Here is a 22,053-nt window from a genome sequence, read left to right on the forward strand (position 1 = left end):
TCCTTAAAGATCTTCCCTCATTAGATACTCTCTGGTTGCTGGCACTTTGCAGACTGTGTGAACCCAGGCTCCAAGCTGACCACATGTCCTAATGGTTGCATTTTCCTTTTCAAAGACGCAGTAACATGATTACAAATCCTCTGTTGTGTGTAAGGAATTGGTTAGTGTAGGGAGGAGAATCCTCCTGAAGGGACATTACTCTTTCACATGGTCAGAGAGGTGCCAAGGTCTGCATCTTTCACTTCTCTTTTTGGTAGGCATATATTTAAGCAACTTCCCTTTAGGATTGCTTCAGCACCTGAGAAGTAGCAAAGCACTGTATTCCAAATCTGTGAGGATCTGAATGAGTTGAAAGTAAGTAATAGTTGATGCACTGCTGATTTGGGGCAAAAATGAATAGTGCAATCCGAGATTGTGTAGTGTTCCACAGAGAGCCAGAGAAAAGAACCTTAATTGATCGGGCACAAATGCCAGATGAGACTGAAATAGACTAGCTCTGAAGGACACAAACTACAGCAGAAACATGTTCAACTGGACCCAAAGTAGGAGGTGGCTCTTGTAGAAATGGAAGGACCTCAAAACAAGGAGACCTTACTAAGATTCATGACCCTGTTAACCTATCTAAGTGAATTCCTGCCTAATTTGTTACAGTTAAGAGCTTATTCAGAATGCTGCTTGAGGCCAGTATAGAATGGTATTAAGATAATTGACAAGCACAAATGAGCAATGCAAAATGATCCAATCTTAGAACCATTTGAGAGAGTAATTCTAGATGTATGATCAACAGAAAAAACTTAGGTACCTCCAAGCATAAAATATTATTGGGGCTATCAAGACGAAATTGCTTTCCATGCATTAAAATAGCTGTTTCTTTTAAAAATACCATTAAAATCTAGAAAAGCAATAAATAGAAGAGAGCATTTCTCTGAGTGTGTAGTGGAGTAGCATTAGTTTCAAATGCACCTGCTCCCAGTCGTGGGCTCTGAATTCATTAGAAGACCACTTCCACTAAGAACAAGTTTTGACAGTCATTTCAGTGGTTGCTAACTCTGTTATTGCAGCTGAAATTTTTCATCAGCTGCTTGTATGTTAAGACAGGTTTCACTGTGCATTGATGGTGGGATTTTCAAAGGGGCCTCAGGACTACGTTCACAAAAAGGATTTATATAAAGGTAATATCATTTAGTGGAGCAACTTCTGTTGATAAAAGAGACAAGCTTTTGAGCTTCTTCACGACTATGTAGCTTGAAAGCTTGTCTCCTTCACCAACAGGTTCAATAAAAGATTTTATCTAACCCACCTTCTATCTCTAATATCCTGGGACCAACGTGGCTACCACAACACTGCAAACGAAAAGGGAGTTAGGGCATTCACTTGGGAAGGGGAAGACAGGTTCAAGTTCCTGCTCTGAAGCAAACAGAGTAGGAACTAGAGCCTGCAGCTCCTACATCCTGGGTAAGTGCTCTAATCACTGGGGTACGTGAGTGGAAGTGGCAGCACCACCTCTGTTTTGTGTGGGACTCGATCCTGTAGGCATGCTCAAAGACAGCCTCAGACCATGCCTACCATGTCAGGCTCCAAAGGTGAAACAGGTGAGCAAACATCTAATTTGTGAATCCCACCGAGGCTCAGGTGTGAGCTAGGCACTGAATGTCTAGGCTTACATAGCTATGCACATGCCCACTGGCAGAAACTTAGGCACCTAGAAACTTTAGGCACCTATAGGATTAGGTTACAGCTGTGTGGGGGTTTGTGAATGCCAGTGGCATCTAAATGTTGGACTTAAAGACCTTCAGTGGCAGTTAGGCACCAATGTTCCTCTTGTGAATCTAGCGCTAAGTGACTTAGGAGCATGAATCCCATTGAAAGTCAATGGGAATGATGCTCCTAGGTCACTTACGTAGTCTTGAAAATCCCAACCTAAAAAAAATACAGTATAAAATTCATATGTAAAGTACAAATATTAAATAGCTAGCTTTTTAAACTGCAGGCATGTGCTTCCTTAAAAATTCTCACTCTTTTTGTTTGAGTAATAACCATTACATAAACTAAACAGCACTCCAGAGTAATCTTTCTTTCATCAATATAAATATTTCTTTCGTGTGTCACTCAGCTGTGCCTTGATCTCTCAACACATTCAGTGGGTGCTAGTTAATACTATGCCGCCAATCATGTGGAAATGCTTTCTAAAAGAGTATCAGTAATATTGATCAGCAACTTTCAAGTGAACATCATCATACTGTATTTTCCCATGAGAAATTTTTAATTATACACAATAGACTGGAGCTGCTCCAAGAAAGCCAGTTCATCCTTTGTGTGAGCTCTCGGATATTTCCATGCTGAGATGCTTTTAACTCAGGAAAGTAACATATGCTCCTCCATTTAATGGTTTTCCTACTGATATGATAGAAGGTACTTCACTTATACTATCAAATACAAACCAGGCTTTTATAGAAAAGGTAGATTGAATATAAAAGAGCCTGATTTACCCAGCCGTTGTTGGCCAGTGAATGAGAACTGGTTGCAATTCACTTGCAGGGCTCAGCAGAGATTGTAACGAATGAGTTCACAGTTAAAACAGTTTGTGATGAGCAAAAGAGCTGTGAACGTGAATTCAGCTTTCTGTTTGCTCCAGTTTCACCTCTTGTTGGTTGTTATACAAATCTCTTTTGCAAACACCTGCTCCCATTGATGATAATAGGGGATTTGCAGTTGACTTCAGTGAATGCAGGGTTGAGTCCTTTAACTTCAGCCATTTAACTTTCTCTTTTACTGTTGCTTGCTGATAAATAAACATAGCCATTTCCACTAACATTTACAATGTCAGTTACATTAACATCAGTGTACGGCAAATGCCACTTCCATTGAAGGGATGCTACCAGTTTACTATCAGTTACACTTTACAAAGAAATGAACTGTATGGAACATAAATATTTATATCTAGCTAAACTTCATCAGTCTACTAAAAAGTAGGAGGAAACATATCTAACAAAAGGTAGCAACTGCACTTTAACAATTCAGATCATGACAGAGAAAGTGGCGCTACGTCTTTAAATGTCTGGAGAAACGTATTTCATCTTTAATTCCCCATTTTCCTATTCAGAGCAAGTGCCGCCCAGGACTGGTTTTCGAGTGGATTCCTCTGGCAAGTATTCTTCAGCCTTCATTGTTCTGTAAAATAACTGTCCTCCATTTTATGTTTAAGTAACTGTTCTTCCTTTAATCATTGCTCTGGGTTTTAGCCAATCATGAGTGCTCAATCACCATTCTATATAGTACAGCTTTTTTTAATTTTGGTATTTAACTAGACAGGGTTAAAGAATGATAAGCACTATAGCTCTCCCTAATGTGGAGTGTTATTTGGAGCAGAGTGAAGTCTTCCCTTTTCCTCAGCCAGCTTGTGTGTTCGTGTAACAATGTTTTATATGCTCTTTGGTGTTCTTAGTATTCATTCACATAATGCTAGTACCATAAAAATATTCCAATATATCTGATGCTAGAAGATTATTTAGACATTTTTAATCTCTCTATACCTTGCAATGAATCCAAAGTTCACGTGCTACAGAGCAGAAAGGATGGGTTATGCAGACCACAGATTTATTTCATCCATACACATCTTCTGTCTGTCTTTAAAATAATAACTTTGTGGTTGTTTGAATCACCTTCATTCTTTGAAATATCAACAGTACATTAATTTAAAAAGAATTCATTCCATTTCCTGAAATCTCATACTGTTAAATAAACAGCTCCACCAAGTGCTGCTGGTCCAGTGAAGGTTGTTTTGTCATTGCCATTAAAGTCCTCTCTCAGGCCTATATCCTTCAAACACTTATGCACATAAGTACCTTGTCTTGTGTGCCTAAATGTTTGCAGAAATAGAGCTTTATGTTGTTTTTTGTATACCCTCTAAGGCTTATAGGTTGGCTACAAAATTCCCTCTGGATAGAAATGTAGCATAATTCTCCATTAGGATACAGATTTAATTATTAAGCTTTCTTATTTTCTATCATGCAGCCTTCATTTACTTCCTTTGCATACGTATAAATCAAAATTGTGCAAATTAAAAATACTACTAATGTTGGAGATTAGCAGGTCCATAATTGTTCTTAAAACTTTTCATACTTTTCAAGAGCATTTGAAACTCTGATATGAAGATTTTGCGTTTTCACATTAACCACAATTAATAATAGTAATTTGCAAATTCCTGATTCTTGATTTCTTCCTTTTTTCTCTCTCTTAGTATTCACCTTGACTGAGAAAGTCCAAACAAATGTTTATTTTTAGCAGGAAAAGTGAATAAGCACAGCAAGACTGCCAAATTTTTCTAATAAAGCTCTGTATTCTTGTTTTAATTAAAATGTAGAAGAGATTTAAGAAGAAATATTTAATTACAGCATCATCCCATGCGCCAAATTAATTCATACAAAATATCACTCTTTGCGTTTGTGAGGCTTGAAATCATTCATAAACTGAATCAATCATTTTCAGTGACATATCTTCTCCTCTAGTTTTATGCCTTAAAGAAACAACTCTGTGTCCATTTATCAATGTGAAATGCATCTAGGAACTTGGATGAATACAGTACAAGAATCAAATTGAGAGAGTTTCCTATTCAAAGCATGTATGAGATCTCACTGTTGTTCATTAACAATACACCAAAAAGTAATTTTCATATTATAAATCACATTTCCGCTTCATCAGGACTCATCAGTTGGAATTCCCCAGTGTTGTGTAGCACCCCTACTGTGTTGTGATGAGATCATTGTTTGTCTCTTGGAGTTCACAGAACAATGGGGATCCCAGATTGTTTTATAAATTGGCACTTTGGTTAATGGTGTCTCTTCCTGGCCAAACGCTCTATTAGAAAAATCTCACTTTAAACATAAAAGGAATAAGAGGTATTCCAACAAAGCTTCATGAACTTCAGAGGGATCACAGGAGAAGAGCAGCTACAACTGAACTGCTACTCACCGTTCCATATTGAGAGTGAGTAGTGCACCAGCCAGCTAAGATGAGCTGGTCTGGAGGGAAAAGTAAGCTGTGCCAGGAAAAGGGTGCTACAGCCCCAATGGAACAAGGAGGAAGTAGAGTCCAAATTGTTATTCTGCCACAATTCAGTCCCTGCTTTACTCCTAGGGCTGCAACACTATCCATTTCCCATTACTTGAGATGGAATGCAAGGTGCCAATCTAGCCCACTTAGAGAAAAAATATTCTATAATGAAATAATACTTATCATCAGGGTACAGTTCGTCTTAGGTCATGAGTGTTGTTCTGTTCTCAGTAAGGCCATTTTTCCTTAGTGAAATTTCTCAGTGGCTCAAATTCACAATCTTCATCAGGAATAATGGCAAAATTTGGCATATACAACAATACCTGACAGAGAAAAAGATACGCGAGGCCTGAATCTCACAGGACCAGACACCAAGGATATACCAAAATACCTTTTAAAATGACCTCATGTCCCACCCCCACTTAGTCCTTTGTTTACTTTTAGAAGCTTTGCATTGCTTAATGGGAAAATAAGCTGTCCAGTAGTGTTCTCCTGGATGGAACAAAATCCTACTTTTAAAGCAAATTTGTCAGTGTTTCAGGAACACTATTGGCTCTACACTAATGGCAAAATAGTAGTAGCTAATGTCTAATGTAGATTGCCAAGATACTTGTCTTTTGCCAGGACTGATTAGCACACAAAACCGCTAATTAGTCAAAGAGCTTCCAAAATGACATGTTAGAGCCCTGTGAGAGGCTGCAAGATCCCTGCATAAAATATTTTTGGCCTAAACCTAAAGGTCTGGACCTTGCCTAGTTAAATCTATGTGCTCAGAGAGGGGACTTTAGGAAAGAAATATGTCAGCAGTTTTTGTACTGATGCCCATCATGGTATCTGACTCCCACAATAATCCCTTTTTCACCATAAAAAAAAAAGGCAGCATGAAAATACCAAATGTTTGTTTTTAGTGATTTTTTTAAAAAAATGTCAGCAATGTGATTTTCTTTATTTTCTTTTATTTATTTATTGTGTAGTTTAAGTCTGAGTGTTTGTGCCAGAACCGTATTAATCACAAGCTGACAGTCATATTCTCAATACCTACAGTCAGGAGCACATAATAAATTGACATCAACACAAAAAGCTAGTGTTCAGATTGTTACAAACCATTCACACCAGTGCCATTCAAAGTTAAAGCTGAGATTTTAAAACTGAGCCCCTCATTTCCCACTACTGCAGTACTGCCTGCAAGACTCCTCCACAATAAACTTAGGGCTTGTCTATACTTACCGCGCTGGTTCGGCGGCAGGCAATCGAACTTCTGGGTTCGATTTATCGCATCTTGTCTGGACGCGATAAATCGAACCCAGAAGTGCTCGCCGTCGGCTCCGGTAATCCTGCTCGGCGCGAGGAGTACGCGGAGTCGACGGGGGAGCCTGCCTGCCGCGTCTGGACCGCGGTAAGTTCGAACTAAGGTACGTCGACTTCAGCTACGTTATTCACGTAGCTGAAGTTGCGTACCTTAGTTCGAATTGGGGGGTTAGTGTAGACCAGGCCTTAGAAACAAGACAAGGAGAGGCAAGAGTATAGTTCCTAGTTTAAAATTCCTCTGCCTGTGTCCACTTGTGGAACAACCTTCTCGTTAATTTAACAATTTTTGTGCACATGGACACTTGTCAGAGAAATTTAAGTGAGTTGATATGATAAGCTATTTTGAAGCTGTTATGGCTTGTCATGTAAATATATAGGTTAAATAGAGCCACAAGGCTGTAAGGGCTGGATACACAAAAGAAGTTAGATGCCTAAGTCCTAGTTTCAGGATGCATCACTGCAATGCATCAAATGCCACTGAACCTTCTGGGTGCCTAAACTCACTGGGCGCGTAAGCTTTCAGGGTAAAAGTTCCCTAGCTGCCTCTGGGCATGCACACTGCTGCCTCATTCTAGGTGTCCAGACGTCTATCTCTTGCTAAAACTCCAGAGCGGCTGATGAACCCGGAGTAAGCTAGATGTTCAGCCACTTAAATCACGCCCAGGGCCTGATCCAGCAGGTGCACTCAGAAGCTGCCTACCAGATCAACTCCCATTCAGAATCAAGCTGGAGGAGGAGATGGTGGTGCCGACCTTATAACTTTTAGTCCACTGATTAGAGCACTCCCCTGGGATGGGAAACCCAAGTTCAATTCCCCCTCTTTGCCACAGGGAGAGAAAGGATGTTTCCCACTTCTTGAGAGAGTACTTGAACCACTGAACTATGGTTCACTCGCTCAAGCTCTCCTGTTGAAGCTGTTCTACTGTGGAAATTAAAGACAGGTTGGAGCAAGGGGGCTGGCTCCAGTATCTCACACCTCCCAGATGGGTGCCCTAACCCCTGGACTACAGAGTCACTCACACACTCTGTTTCTGGCCCAGTCACTCTTTAATTTTTTATTCACTGTGGCATAGCATCAATGGGACAGACTGACAGAGCCCCACATCGGAATATCCCATAGTTCAGTGGTTAGACCACTTTCTTGAGAGCTTGGAGATCCCCTGTTAAAGTCCTCCTCACCGTCTGGCATAGACAGGGGAATTAAGCCTGGGTCTCTCACATCCCAAGTAACAACTTGCTAAAAGCTATAAGGAGGGCACCACCATTCCCTCCTCTTCTTGCTAAAATGGCATGGGCATCTAACTCCAGGAGAGGGTTCACAGCTGAGATTCACAAGCAAAAACAGGCACTTTCCTACAGCATGGATGTAGGCACCTACATATGTGAGAGGTGTGGTGCTTAGCACTCAGGCTTTGTGAATTGCAGTGATTTTCTAGGCACCTAAATTTTAGGCATTATGATGCAAAGCTAGGGTGACCAGACAGCAAGTGTGAAAAAAATCAGGACGGGGTGGGGGGGTAATAGGAGCCTATAGAAGAAAAAGAACCAAAAATTGGGACTGTCCCTATAAAATCGGGACATATGGTCACCCTATGCTAAGCATCCCACTTAACTTTTTTGTGTCCCGCCCTCAGTGTGTACATTGTCCTTCAATGCAAGGGCTAGTGACCATTTGCTGTCTGTATGAATGAAGTGAAGGCTTTGGGAAAAGTTTGTGGTGTGTCACAAGATCGCTCAAGCTCATTGCTCCTTTGGAATAGAAAGCAGCACTGCAGAGCTGTCACCCACCCCGTTACCATCCATTATAGATATGTGTATTAGGGCTGTCAAGTGATTAAAAAAATTAACAATCATAGAATACCATTTATTTAAATATTTTTGGATGTGTTCTACATGTTGTGTTATCTGTCCATTTCAAACCCTTCATTTTAGGGACTTCGAATGCCAACTAGCACCAAAATTCTTTATCAAGTGTATTATCTCAGACTGAAATACTGTAAAGCTACACTATACAAGTTGGCACACTGTTTATACCTGTGTAGATTAAAATGGTCTTTTCATTAATGGTTATTTAGTTCTACTGACTTGTAATTAGAGCTGATCATTTTTCAAGTATCTCCAACTCCCATGTCAAATTAATCTTTTAAAGTTTTGAAGAACTAAACTAAAGTTACAAAGTAAATACCATCGCTGATGGTGGAGCAATAAAACATAATACAAAGGCAGTCATAGGAAGAAGGCAGTACATTATGCCATGTATCAAGGGCAGAATTTGCCTCATACTATCCACTTTCTAGTTTGGATTGAGTATACGTACTTTACTGCAGACCACCATCTTTAGAGATATCTTCATATTCAAGTTTCTGTGTCTGTCTGTGTACAACACATTGTTTTCAATACAGTTTCCACCCGCTCTAACAGGACCATCATTAATCATTTCCAATGAACTAACCACTGGGATATTCAGTTTCTCAAGGAAAAACAAAAATACATTATTCAATGAGATCTCCTTTTAAACCAGGTCCAGATTACAAGGAGCTGGATGTTCATCTTCGGAGGATGGAATCTGGATTTGGCTTCAGAATCCTTGGAGGAGATGAACCTGGACAACCTGTAAGTAGTTTCTTCATGGCTTTCTATTTTATAGTTTCAGTATCTTTGTAAGTGTCAGAAAAATATCACTTCGTACAGTGGTCATAAAGGAATGGAATTTTATAACTCCAAGTAAAAAGACTTTTTCCTGTTCATCCATTGAAAAAGACAGGTCTCTCAAATTGTCAGCATCTCCACTTAAAATATGTCATTGTGAATCATTTTGTATTAAGTTAGGAAGAGTGCACTCTCCAATCTTTTTTAGAGAACTGACTGCTATTTGGCCCTTTTAATTATTGACTTACAGAGAACTATTGGCTTCCCTGGAAGATCAAGTACTGAGTTTAACCAGTAGATTTGCATCAAATTTTGTATGAGCATGTGTGAATGAATACCATGCTGTACTAAAGTAAGTCAATGTAGATACAAACTGTACACATATGGAATGTGTGGGATTAGAGAGTACTGCTAATTACCTCATTCATCTTTGGGAACACATGCACTACAGGTGAAATCTGGACACTGAAGCCAATGGGAGTTTTACCATTGACTTAATTGAGTCATGACTTCACTCATGTTTAAATCATGATTTGAGGACTTCAGTAACTCAGCCAGAGGTTATGGGTCTCTTATAGGCATGCATGGGTGAAGTTCTGTGGCCTGTGATATGAAGGCAAGCAGACTGGATGATCACAGTGGTCCCTTCTGGCCTTAAAGTCTATAAAATAAATCCACTGTAGATTAAGTGCATTAATTATCTACTAGAAAACATCACAGCATCTCATATAGTGAAAAAACACTGAAGAGTATATTAAAATATGTACCGTGGACACAGAATTGCTGCCTACATGATAAATTGCCATTATCTCATTCCTTTGACCACTTCACTTGCTTCCTGTGCACTAATCCACTTCCACCTCAATTTTTTCTAAATTCAGAATTTCTGAGCAGCTTCAAATAGATGCCTTTTCTAAATAAAAACAATAAAAAATATAAACCACCTAGAGAACGGTTTCCTTTTTTCTACCCCAATATGGAATTTCCCCCAAAATGTTACCTGGTCTAAGGCCCAGGCCATTTCATTCTGCACCAGTGACAGGTTTAAGAACCAATAACTTGTGATGCATCAGGCATGGAAATGGGAGATTTATGCCACACATCCCCACCTTTCCAAAGGGGCATCCAGCATGTGCTTCTAGCCTTGCAAGGCCTCAAAACCTTAAATAATGACATAATTATTGGACTCATTGGCTTTACAGGTGGAGGAATCATAGAATCATAGGACTGGAAGGGACCTCAAGAGGTCTACTAGTCCAGCCCCTTGCACTCAATACACAAAACAGAACACACATACAATTTTAAAAATTCTCTAAAACCTTTTAATATCCTTTTTTGTAAAATGTGTGGCATATATTCAATATATGATTAGGTAGTGGGGCATATGATTTATTTTTAATGGAACTTATTTGGAGTGACCTGCATGACTCAGTCATAACTTTTTGCCACTCAAGACTGATGTAGCCATCCCAAACCTATATAGATAAAACGATATACCATAACTAACTATTTATTCTATGTTGCTTACATACAACAGTGACATCCTTCTTAGAAAAATCTAAATATAGTTTGATAGATTTACATGTCATTTATTCAAATCCATACAAAATAAAATGATAGCCATTAAAATGTTAACACTTGTCCTGTGGTGGTATCTGAGAAACCAAAATTATTTACTATATTTCAAATAAGAAATAAGTGTATTATCACATTTACCACTATGCAGCAAGTATTGATAAGAACATAACAATGGCCATACTGGGTCAGACCAATGATCCATCTAGCCCATTATCCTGTTTTCCAATAGTGCCTGCTGCCAGACACTTCAGAGGGAATGAACAGAATAGGGCAGTTAATGAGTGATCCATCCCCTATCGTCCAGTTCCAGCTTCTGGCAGTCAGAGACTTAGGGACATCCAGAGCATGGGGTAGTGTCCCTGACCATCTTGACTAATAGCCATTGATCCTCCAGGAACTTATCTAATTCTTTTTTGAATCCAGTTATAGTTTGGACCTTCACAACATCCCCTGGCAACAAGTTTCACAGGGTGACTGCACTTTGTGTGAAGAAATGAAATATTGATAAATGTGAGAAATATTGACATTTTAAGGGTGCCTTCTGTTTACTGAAATATATGCATCATATTCTAAAAGCAATACACCATATACTGATAAACACAGAGACCATATTTTGGCATAAATACATTGGGGAGAAATTTTCAAAAAGCACCCTAGTGAATTGAAAGCCTAGATTCCATTTTCAAAAGCAATTTAGGAGCCTAAGTCTCATGGAAAGTCATTAGGACTTAGTCTTCTCAATGCCAAAGTTATTTTTGAAACAAGGCTTAGGAGCTTTTAAAATTTTTATCTATTACCTAGAGAAAGTGTCATCACTCAAACAACACTCAAAATCCATGCTGTCTATGATGTTTGTCTTCTGTTTTCATCATACAAACTCAGCATTTGTGAAGAACCGTTTCTGCATAATTTGCATTCATAATAAAACATATTTCAAATCTAATTTTTCTCTCCTTTGCTGTTCCCTTCTCCCCCATTCACAGCTCAACTGCACCCACCCATGCCTCTCACCTCTAAACAAGGAGAGGCACAGCTTATGTTTGTCCTGCAAACCCCCTCACTTCCCATGAAGCAAGCAGTGAGATACTTTGAAATTTTTTTTTTTTCAGCTTTCCTGCTGTGCGCTCAGGTAACATAGAACAAAACGAAAGCTTTAATTGCCTTTTGTCTTTGTGGTTTTGTTTCTAAAAAGGCGTATTGGATTCCTCAGCATAAGGAATTACGTTTCTGTAAAAAGCAAATTCCACATAAAGTTTTAAAAAGTGATGATGCGAACAGTTCAGTAGGACCGTAACAGAGTTTGCTTCAGGGTGTATAATCCATTTGACACTAATAGTTTGAAAGAACAGATAGGATTGGAGTACTCCACTTTGCTTGCTCATGAGCACAAAGACCCTTTAAAGTAGAGAGGAGGAGTTACATTTAGACACCTCTGCTAGATACCACTAGGTGTGGCTACACCAACTCCAATCAGTGTCAACTCCAGTCAACTCCCAAATGTCAGTACCAAGATCATACCCCTATATGCATCTACCACATCTGCCAGTGACTAGCGAGGAGTTTAAGATATGCTTCTACTGCCAGTGAACTGTAACAGTTACACACTCCAGACACACATACCCCAAATTGTGCCTAACTTACTCTGGTGAACCATTGATGAATGTGGCCAGATATTCTGAAATTGGCCACCGCACTCAGAACCCTGCTGAAGGCACTAAGATATTTAGTACTGTTCCAGATAGGGAAAATATTTTGGATGCATTCATACAACTTGAACTCAGCATCATGAACCCATCAGTGAAGTGGATAATACTAAGCACTTTCCCTCTCCCGCTTCACTTTACATATATTATTTAATTAAACTGTACAAGGAACCTATGAAGTAGCCATTTACAGATGGGGAAAATGAGAGAGAAGTGAAATGATGTGCCAAAAAAAATAATCACAGCGGGACTTAGTGGCAAAGCAGGAGTTAGGAGTTGCTGGCTCCTAATTTCATTCTCAGACCACTAGGTCAAAATACTGTTAATCTCAACAGGTCAACATTTGGGAGATTGTTTTAAAGTAAATTTTATTACTGTCAAGCAATAGCTGAAATTAATGGTTTTCTCTGTGATCCATCTCTTATCTCCGATAATTTTGTCAGACTGCCCCTGCAGACATTCCAGTCAGTCTCATTCTGAAAGAATGACACAAATGTCATTAAATGCTTGATATTTTTCAGTTTGTTTTCTGTTTGCAGAGTTTATGACTATTAAGGAAATTAAGTAGTCGTGAGATGAGAGACACTAGATAAAACACACAAAGCAAAGAGAAGGAATAAATTATTGATTTTCAACATAGCAAAAAGTTAATAGTGGCTCATTTCCAGGTTCTAAACTAGGATCCATGTTATTGCATATGGCTCCCATTATGTCAGAATGTGACTTTTTTTAAGCAACCCAAGCCCAGCATTCACTGCACGCAGGTGAAGCAGCGCACCTGTGCAGAGCCCCATTGACGTCAACAGCTGTAATGGCTGCCATCTTGGCTGACACACCAGGGACTGAACTAGGGGTTTCTATAGCTAAACGCCTGAGTGGCTTGAGCTAAAGACCCCTCCCCACTTCCCGTAGCTGTGGCGAGTAAAAGAATCGTATCCTTCTGTGGATCATTCGTGGCAGAGGACTGTACAGTGAGCGGTGGGTTAGATGGGCACAGTGAATTGCAGGATTGGAGCTTAAATGTATTAATGATCTGAAAGGGCGTGAACGAAGAGTAGCAAAATTTTCAGGAGACAACATTATTTAGCATAGTCAAGACTAGAAAAGACTGTTAGGAGCATGAGAGGAACTTTAAAAAGCTAGGTGGGCCACTGGAATGGCAGATGAAATACCACATTGACAAAAGCAAGGTAATGCACACTGGAAGAAATCATTTTCAGTACTTCTATTTCTAAACTAATGGTGGGATCATTGTGGACAGCTCAGCGAAAACCTCTGCTTACTGTGCAGCTGCCGTCAAGGTACTGTTCAGTGCTTTATCTGCATAGAATCAGATTTAAAGCAAATGAAATTTATTCAGTATACAAACCAAGGAACAAGTTTTCCCCCATAAAACTCTGCCACGCTACAGTAAGTTCATACACATTTCTGTTTGAGATAACTAGCTACAAATCCTTACTTGGTAGAGACACAAAATCAAAATGTTTTGAGAACACTTTGTGCGAATCTATCTCCATGCAGCCTGGGGTTGCTTTTTGTTGTCCAGTAAAGGAGCATAAATGTATATTTTATACCTGGGTTTTGCAAAAAGTAGTATCCAAAGCTTTTGAGGTATATTCTTTCAGCCTTTTGAAGCACAGAATGGAGTATTTCAAAAGAAAATCTCTGGTAACTCTGCTTGGCACTACTTAAAGGGTGTCTAAGAACATCAGGAAGAAGGAGAAAGCTGTAGCTTCCCCCCCTCCCCCTTACATTTTGGAAGCAAAAGATTGCACCAGGGGAAGGCCAGAGAGAGAGAGGAAAATTCTGCAAAGTTCCCCACATGAAGTTTCCTCTGAAAGCTCTTCCATTAGGTTTGCAGAGGTTTGCTTCCAGGCCCCTTCAGACCTCTGTGTATCCATCAGAGGCCAAGACCACCCATATAGACATATACATCCTCTGCCTCTGCACCATCTTCTGCCCCTTGCAGCTGTTCTTCATGTTTACAAGTTCCCTTGCTGGCTTCTCTCCCTTATTACCTAAAGAGGGCACTGCTCAAGAGTTAATACAGCCTCAGGCTGTGTTAACTCTTAAGCAGATACCTCACATGGCTACTTTTCCATCTGAACCCATCATTCTTTGTTTACCAAAAACCTACACAAAAGAAAGGAAAATCAGGAAATAACTTTGTGAATAATTTAAACATACAAATCTTTTCAGGGAATTCAGGTTTTGTTTGATTTAACCTTGATTTTTATCCCAAATATGTCATGGAAAAAAATATATGTCTGGAAAAATTCATTAGAAACCTTTAATGTTCCTTTTTACTGGGTTTATCTGTCTAAAACAAGTTGGTTTTAAATGTACATTTGAGCATGTCCTCCATCTAAAAACTCCATCTGCACAGAAAAAATTGACATTTGTCCTCTTCTTCTCTTTTTGCCAATCAGTTACTCCTTAACTGTTTTTTATCAGCAGAAATGCCTGATACAGCAACTTTCTTACCAAAGGATCCCAAAGTAGTTTGCTAACTAGGGATCATTTCAACTCACTACTGAAATTCAGGTAAACACCTTTGAGATTAAATATATCAAACTATTTTATAGAACACAGCAGTCAGGGAACATAGGTGGACAGAATATGGATTCACAGATTGGATGGCCCAAAGCAACCATTATGTTCATCTAGTCCAGTGGTCCCCAACCTTTCAGTGTGGCGGGCGCCGGACGACTAGCTGCCGAAGAGCGTGGCCGCCGGACAAGCAGCTGCCGAAATGCCGCCGAGAAGCAGTGTCATCAAGAGGCATCGCCACCAAAATGCTGCCGAGAAGCGCCAACGCCAAGAAGCGTCACCACCAAGAAGCAGCTTCATGAAGAGGCGTCACCGCCTAAATGCCTCCGAGAAGCAGTGGCATTTCAGCAGCAACGCTTCTTGACGTTGCCGCTTCTCGGTGGTATTTCGGCGGCTGCTTGTCCGGCGGCCGCGCTCCTAGGTGGCGGGGCGCTCCCTTGTCAGTAGGCGGGCGCACATAGATGCCCCGGCGGGCGCCATGGCGCCCGCGGGCACCACGTTGGGGACCACTGATCTAGTCTGACTTCCTGCATAACACAGATCACAGAACTTCACCCAGTAATTCCTGCATCAAACCCAATAGCTTGTTGTCAAACTAGAGTAGCTCTCTTAGGCCTTGTTTACGCTACTGCGGTAAATCTAAGTTACGCTACTTCAGTTATGTAACTGAAGTTGACGTAGCTAGATCCACTTACCGCAGTGTCTAAACTGCACTGTGTCGACAGGAGATGCTCTCCCGCTGACTTCCCTTACTCTTCTTGGGGAGGTGGAGTACAGGAGTTGACAGGAGAGCGCTCTGCCATCGACTTAGCGGGTCTTCACCAGACCTGCTAAATCAACACCACTGTATCGATCACAGCAATGCCAATATAGCCGTAAGTATAGACAAGCCCTTAGACATACAATCTTGATTTAAAGATTTAAAGTGTAGTTGGCCAATGTTGCAGTAATGCTAGAATTCTCAGGTTTATTACCCCATCTCTGTGGAAAACAGAATGGCATCTTTAAATGATCCTGAGTGATCAGGGTTTTGGTCTCTCATTTAAAGAGCAGTAGCACAGTGCCACCTAATGCCTTGTGGGAGCATTAATTAAATTTTAACTGAAAGGGAAAAAATGCTACCCAGTGAACCACCTGCAACACCCTGAATATATTTAACATTCCCATTTGTTTCACTATTTAGATTCTGATTGGAGCAGTAATTGCAATGGGCTCTGCAGACAGAGATGGTCGTCTACATCCTGGTGATGAGTTGGTGTATGTAGATGGGATCCCAGTGGCTGGCAAAACCCACCGATATGTGATTGATCTCATGCATAATGCAGCCCGAAATGGGCAAGTGAATCTTACTGTGAGAAGAAAGGTGCTATCTATAGGTATGTTAATAAAAAAGGGAAATGTGGACAAACTAACCAAGGGCTGTCAATAAAGGGGGCGGTAATTTAGGTAATGCATTTTTTAAAAAGAAAAAGTTTGAACAAAAACTAACTTTATTATTTTTTTATTATTTAAAGAATTAAGACTTGGAAAACATTTGTCCTTCAACATTCCCTGGCAGTGTTTGTGAGGCAAACATTGCAGTGTTGTGCTTGTTTCCTAGAGAACCAGGAAGTAACAGTGACAATCCTGCTGTAATGATCATGAGTGACTCTGTGTTTGTTCCATACTGTGTTCTCCTGTATTGTCCCTACTTGTGCCATTTTAGGACAAAGGGTGCTCGTATTGCTCATCTGAGTGATCTCATTGAAGTCATTGGTGTGAGTAAAGCAAGCAGGAAAAGGCTTGCAGATTATAAGCTCTTTAGGGCAGGAATTCCTTCCGTTGCTTTGACATGTTCTGAGCCCAGTCCTGCTGCCATTGAAGTTAATGAGAGTTTTGCCACTGACTTCAAAGGAAGCCATCTCAAGTCTTTTAGTGCTATATAAATAATGACTAGAAACAGGGCAATCTGGTTTCCCTTTCCAAGCAGGAAGTGCAGAAGATAAACGAACAGAATGAATAGTGTAAAGCAAATTAGAGAGACAAGATGGGTGAGGTAATACCTTTTATTTGACCAACTTCTGTTGGTGAGAGAGATGAGCTTTCGAGATACACAGAGCTCGTCTTCAGGTCTAGGAAAGGTACTAATGGTCTACACTGGGGGGGGGGGATCGATCTAAGATACGCAACTTCAGCTACGAGAATAGCGTAGCTGAAATCGACATATCTTAGATCGATTTACCTCGGGTCCTCACGGCGCGGGATCGACGGCTGTGGCTCCCCCGTCGACTCCGCTTCCACCTCTCACTCTGGTGGAGTTCCGGAGTCGATGGGGAGCGCGTTCGGGGATCGATTTATCACGTCTAGACAAGATGCGATAAATCAATCCCCGATAGATCGATTACTACCCGCCGATCTGGCGAGTAGTGAAGACTTACCCTAAGAGAGTAGCTCAAAAGCTTGTCTCTCTCACCAACAGAAGTTAGTCCAATAAAAGATATAATTTATTTTTATTTTTTTATTTATTTTACCTCCCGCACTTTGTCTTTGTAATATCCTGGGACTGACACAGCTACAACAACACTGCATAGAGCAAATGAAACATTTTAAATTCTTTCAGTCTTGACCATCTAAGGCAGGGGTGCCCAACCTGTGGCTCAGGAGCCACATGCGACACTTCAGAAGTTAATATGCGGCTCCTTGTATAGGCACCGACTCCGGGGCTGGAGCTACAGGCACCAACTTTCCAATGTGCCAGGGGGTGTCCATTGCTCAACCCCTGGCTCTGCCACAAGCCGTGCCCCACTCCACCCCTTCTCGCCCCCTCCCCTGAGCCTGCCGTGCCCTCGCTCCTTCACCTCCCCCCCAGAGCCTCCCGCACACCACAAAACTGTTGATCAGGAGGTGCAGGGAATGAGGGGGAGGCGCTGATCGGAGGGGCTGCCGGTGGGTGGGAGGCACTGGGAGCAGGGGTTGGGAGCTCATGGGGGTCTGCTGACATATTACTGTGGCTCTTTGGCAATGTACATTGGTAAATTCTGGTTCCTTCTCAGGCTCAGGTTGGCCCCCCATGATCTAAGGAGTTATTGGTAACACAGAGGAGACTTTTTCTAAATATCTCTTGGCAGCATCTATTTAACAAGAGTTTTTAATGAGCCTATCTGTTTTCATTCAGTTAAACTCTTTGCTCATGTGAATGAAGTTTAATAATCTAATATAACCCTTAGAACAGGCTCATCATTAGGTCACTTTAATGAGGGATCAGAAATTAGTAAACATGTCATCGGCCCTTTCTGTCTTCTCCGTCTCCATCCACCAAGAGCCCTTCCTCTTTCCCTGCTCTATCTCCTTAGCCTTTGCCTTCCCCTCCCCGCCCACCCCAGCAAGTCAGCAACCTCATGCTCCTAACCCACTTATTGTTGTTCGTAGTCCCCATTTCCCATCTCTGGCATGCTGTCAGGTCACTGTCAATCTTCCCTATCTTGGGACTGACTTTCTTCTGTTAACGACTCTAGAATCCTGCAGCCAGAAATCTTCCCTCCAACCTGGCTCAACGCCCCCTAGGAGCTCCCCAAACCCTAGGAAAATGGCCAGTTACCAAGGTAAAATATTGAACACGTGGGGATTCATTAGTTTCCTAAGGGTTAATAGATTTTATCAGCCTCTATGGAAACTGAACTGTGGGCAAGAATAATAATTACAGGAGTTAGTACAGACAGCATAGTTATCATCCTTTGGTGGCTGCTTGCCTTACATTATGTAAGGAACTTTTAAGAGTTTCTATTAGTCACCTAGGACTCCTGACACGGAAATTGAATCAAGCTAGTAAAACATCCTGAATTATTCTTTAGCCTTGATAGTGACACACTGAGAAATGTAATGTATGACTCATTGTTTAACTGCTATGAAGCTGTACAAGTGTTTAGATTGATGTGATGTATTGAATGTTGTCTTTAAACAAAAATGTAGCATTATTTACATGAACTGAAAAATACAAAATCAGTACAAAGGTACTGGCATACATCTTCACCTAAGGCTGATAGGGTTAAAATGAAGTTCTCAGTTCTGAGCATGTGCAATATGGAGAACTTGGGGTTTCCTTATATTGCTGTTAAAAATTTTTTACAGCAAATACTAGATTTGCAGAAACATTTTTCCTGCAATTTTTACTAGTCTTGCAGTTTTGTTATTCTTTATTTTCATATTGATGCAAACATTAAGGTCATGATCCTGCATGTTATAACATGCAGGAATAATAGGCTACCCACATGTAACTTGTAGAATTAGAACCTAATTTACTGTATATCCAATTTCAAGTTAGTGTGATTTTTCTATTCTTTTTTCTATGCAATGGATCAGATTCTCATCTAAATTAAACTAATGCAATTTCATTATTGTCAAGAGTGTTATACCAGCTTGACTGAGAGGAGAATATGCCCTAACTTTCCATAGTGAAAATATTCTTTATATAAGCAACAGTCAGAAATGTGCAAGTAAAATGTAAAGAAAACTAAATTTTGCAAAAGAAAACCATAGAAAGAAATCATTCTTTTTTTTAAAAAAAAAAGGTGGACCCTTACATAACAAAGGAAAGGTTAATTTTGGGATGTGGTATTTTAAAATATTGACATTTACACATATGTTTGTACTTTCTTGGGTTGATCTGTTCATGTCCTGACTGTGAATGACTTTGGGGTTGTGGAAATCAGGCATAGAAATGATTAGCAAGCTTGCCCTCCTCTACAAAAACAAAAAAGAAAAGGACAATAAAGAGTGAAAAAAGAACAAGCCTTAGGCAATATTGGGTGAATAAACGTATCAAACACAGAGGAAAGGCCTTAGGAAGAAAAGACATCTTCAGATGGTCCCAATACACACACTCTGAAGCTACAGAGTCAAGACTAGGGCTGGGTTCAGGTTTCAAACAGAGCCCAGCAGTTTGGTTCACAGGTTTTAGAAAAATGCTAGCCTCCAAGGGGAACCCCTCACCTCCAAGTTTCAAGGCCATCACACACCCTTGCTTCCTTCTATGTTTTCAAGGATTTTGCTAGGAGGTGCGATAGAAATGAGGTTAACCCGCTTCTGAAATGGGCAGACAACCTCAGCCCATCCGCACAAACCATTTGCTAGCACGGTCTGGGGTTAGGAAATGTCATCCAAATGGGCTTGAAATTTGATGTGACTATTTTGCACAGCTCTGTCTCAGAATCTTAGATGTCCTCTTTCTCAAGAACTGAGGTAAAGAATTACCAAACTTGAGCGCCTGAAACCTGCTTGGTTATAAAAAAGTGATGTTTCAGAGGAAATAGAAATTAAAATGCCATTTCTTTGCAGGCAGAGCAAGCAAAAAAAAATTCTGATGAATATGTTTCAGAATAAAGAGAAGAAAATTGAATAGCCATCTAAAATTTGCTCTTCCTCCGTTTTTATACTTTTTGTGTAGTTAATGGGAATCTCTGGCATTCATTTATAACAAAGCCTGCTCCTGATAATGCAGGGCGGTAAGATCATTTTCTTTTTGTTGCAGCCATACTGACATACACAGTATATATATACAGAGTCAACCTTCTAAAACATGACAGCCAGAAAATGTGATCTCTCTTGTCTTTGACTATGGCATTTAGTTGCAGATTGGGTCCAATAACTCTTGGAGATTGGTATTCTAATGTAGTGGCACAATAATTGTTTGGTTTTCTTCCTCATTACTCTCCCTAATCACTCTATTTCAAAGTTGCACAAGGACTGTTAAAGGACACACTTACCTGCCTGAGAAAATAACAGCTTGTCCTTGGATCCTAATTTTATTCAGAAAATAGATTTCAGACTTGGAAGTTTTAACTTGTAAACTCTCTTGGGGGGGGGGAAGGGAGGAGATGTGAAGCTTGTCAGATATTTTGTAGTATGACTGCACCACTATTACTGCTAGGGACAGAAAACATCCATTGTATATTTATCTGAAACTACTATATTTAAACTGTGAAAGGTATTATTCATCTGAAACAAAAGGTCTGCAATGAATACAGGTACATTTTTTTCCATGTACAAGCATCACTTAATTATTTACAGTTACTGACTGCCAGCAATGTTTGTATGAGGAAGTGCTTAATCACGCAAAATTTTTCTTCCTCTCTGCTTTTACAAACTATAAAGCCATAGCTGAAAGGTTAATGGACTTCATTTGCACTTTTGATCCTTTTAACTCTGCATGTAAGAGCATCTTTAAAACTTCTAAATGAGCATTGTAACTATGGAGGCAGCAACAGAATAATTAGTTATTATTATTTTTCATTGTATTGCTCCTCCATTCCATAAACATCTTTTGAGTATGCTAATCAATTTATAAGAGGAAAATTATAAAGCTAATCCAAATTACTCTGTTTTAGCTGCCTGCTTAAATTCTTTTAATCCGAAGACAAAATAATTTAGTATTGGATTAGACAGCCAATTTTTCCCCTAGATGACAGATCAGCTAATTGAATAGTTCTTATTTACTTTCTTTGCTGTACAGCTTTGTATTGTTTCTTACAGCAGATCCCTCTCTTCTCTGTGGAGCAGAATAGGAGTTTGTGTTTATGTTTGCTTTATCTGATTTCCCTTGAATACTTTGCATAATCAGGTAGATTCCAGTTCTTTCACATCTGTTATGTTTCCTTTCTTTAGTATAAACAGTCAGTTGTATTCATGTTGCATTAGCAAAGGTACAGTAACTGATAAAGTCACTAAACAAGTTAAACTGTAATACTTATATGATTTATATTTTAGGAGACCCTTGCCCAGAAAATGGCAGAAGTCCAGGTTCAGTGTCTACACACCACAGTTCTCCTAGAAGTGACTATGCTGCTTATGCTAACAGTAATCATGCTGCATCTAGTAGTAATGCTACACCACCAGAGGGCTTTACTTCACACAGCTTACAAACCAGTGACGTTGTCATCCACCGGAAAGAGAATGAAGGGTTTGGCTTTGTTATCATCAGCTCTTTGAACAGGCCTGAATCTGGATCTACAATAAGTAAGTAAAGTCCTACCTACCACCTCTTGTTTCTTCAAGTTTGCATGTAGTGAAAAAATCGGACACCTAATCCCATATATGTTCGTCATTTGTCTGGCAGCACAGCCTGAAGTTCTAGGGCTTGTCTTCACTACCTCGCTACCTCGGCGCAGCTGCATCGATGGAGCTCCACCAATGTAGCACGTCTGGTGAAGCTGCGGTATGTCGACAGGAGACTGCTTTC

The 22,053-nt window shown here is 40.2% G+C and overlaps 1 protein-coding gene across 1 annotated transcript in view; it reads left to right on the forward strand.

Moving 5' to 3' along the window:
* MAGI2 (membrane associated guanylate kinase, WW and PDZ domain containing 2) overlaps nt 1–22,053 on the forward strand; it is a 1,103,226-nt gene that overhangs the window by 1,013,942 nt on the left and 67,231 nt on the right. The window contains exons 13-16 of the mRNA XM_029910860.1: nt 3,104–3,145; nt 8,882–8,973; nt 16,024–16,216; nt 21,582–21,830. Of these exons, the coding sequence (XP_029766720.1) occupies nt 3,104–3,145; nt 8,882–8,973; nt 16,024–16,216; nt 21,582–21,830 (576 nt within the window). The remainder of the gene's footprint in view (nt 1–3,103; nt 3,146–8,881; nt 8,974–16,023; nt 16,217–21,581; nt 21,831–22,053) is intronic.

Source organism: Terrapene carolina, unplaced genomic scaffold, assembly GCF_002925995.2.
Source record: "Terrapene carolina triunguis isolate 2854851 unplaced genomic scaffold, T_m_triunguis-2.0 Scaffold68, whole genome shotgun sequence".
Lineage (NCBI taxonomy): Eukaryota > Metazoa > Chordata > Testudines > Emydidae > Terrapene > Terrapene triunguis.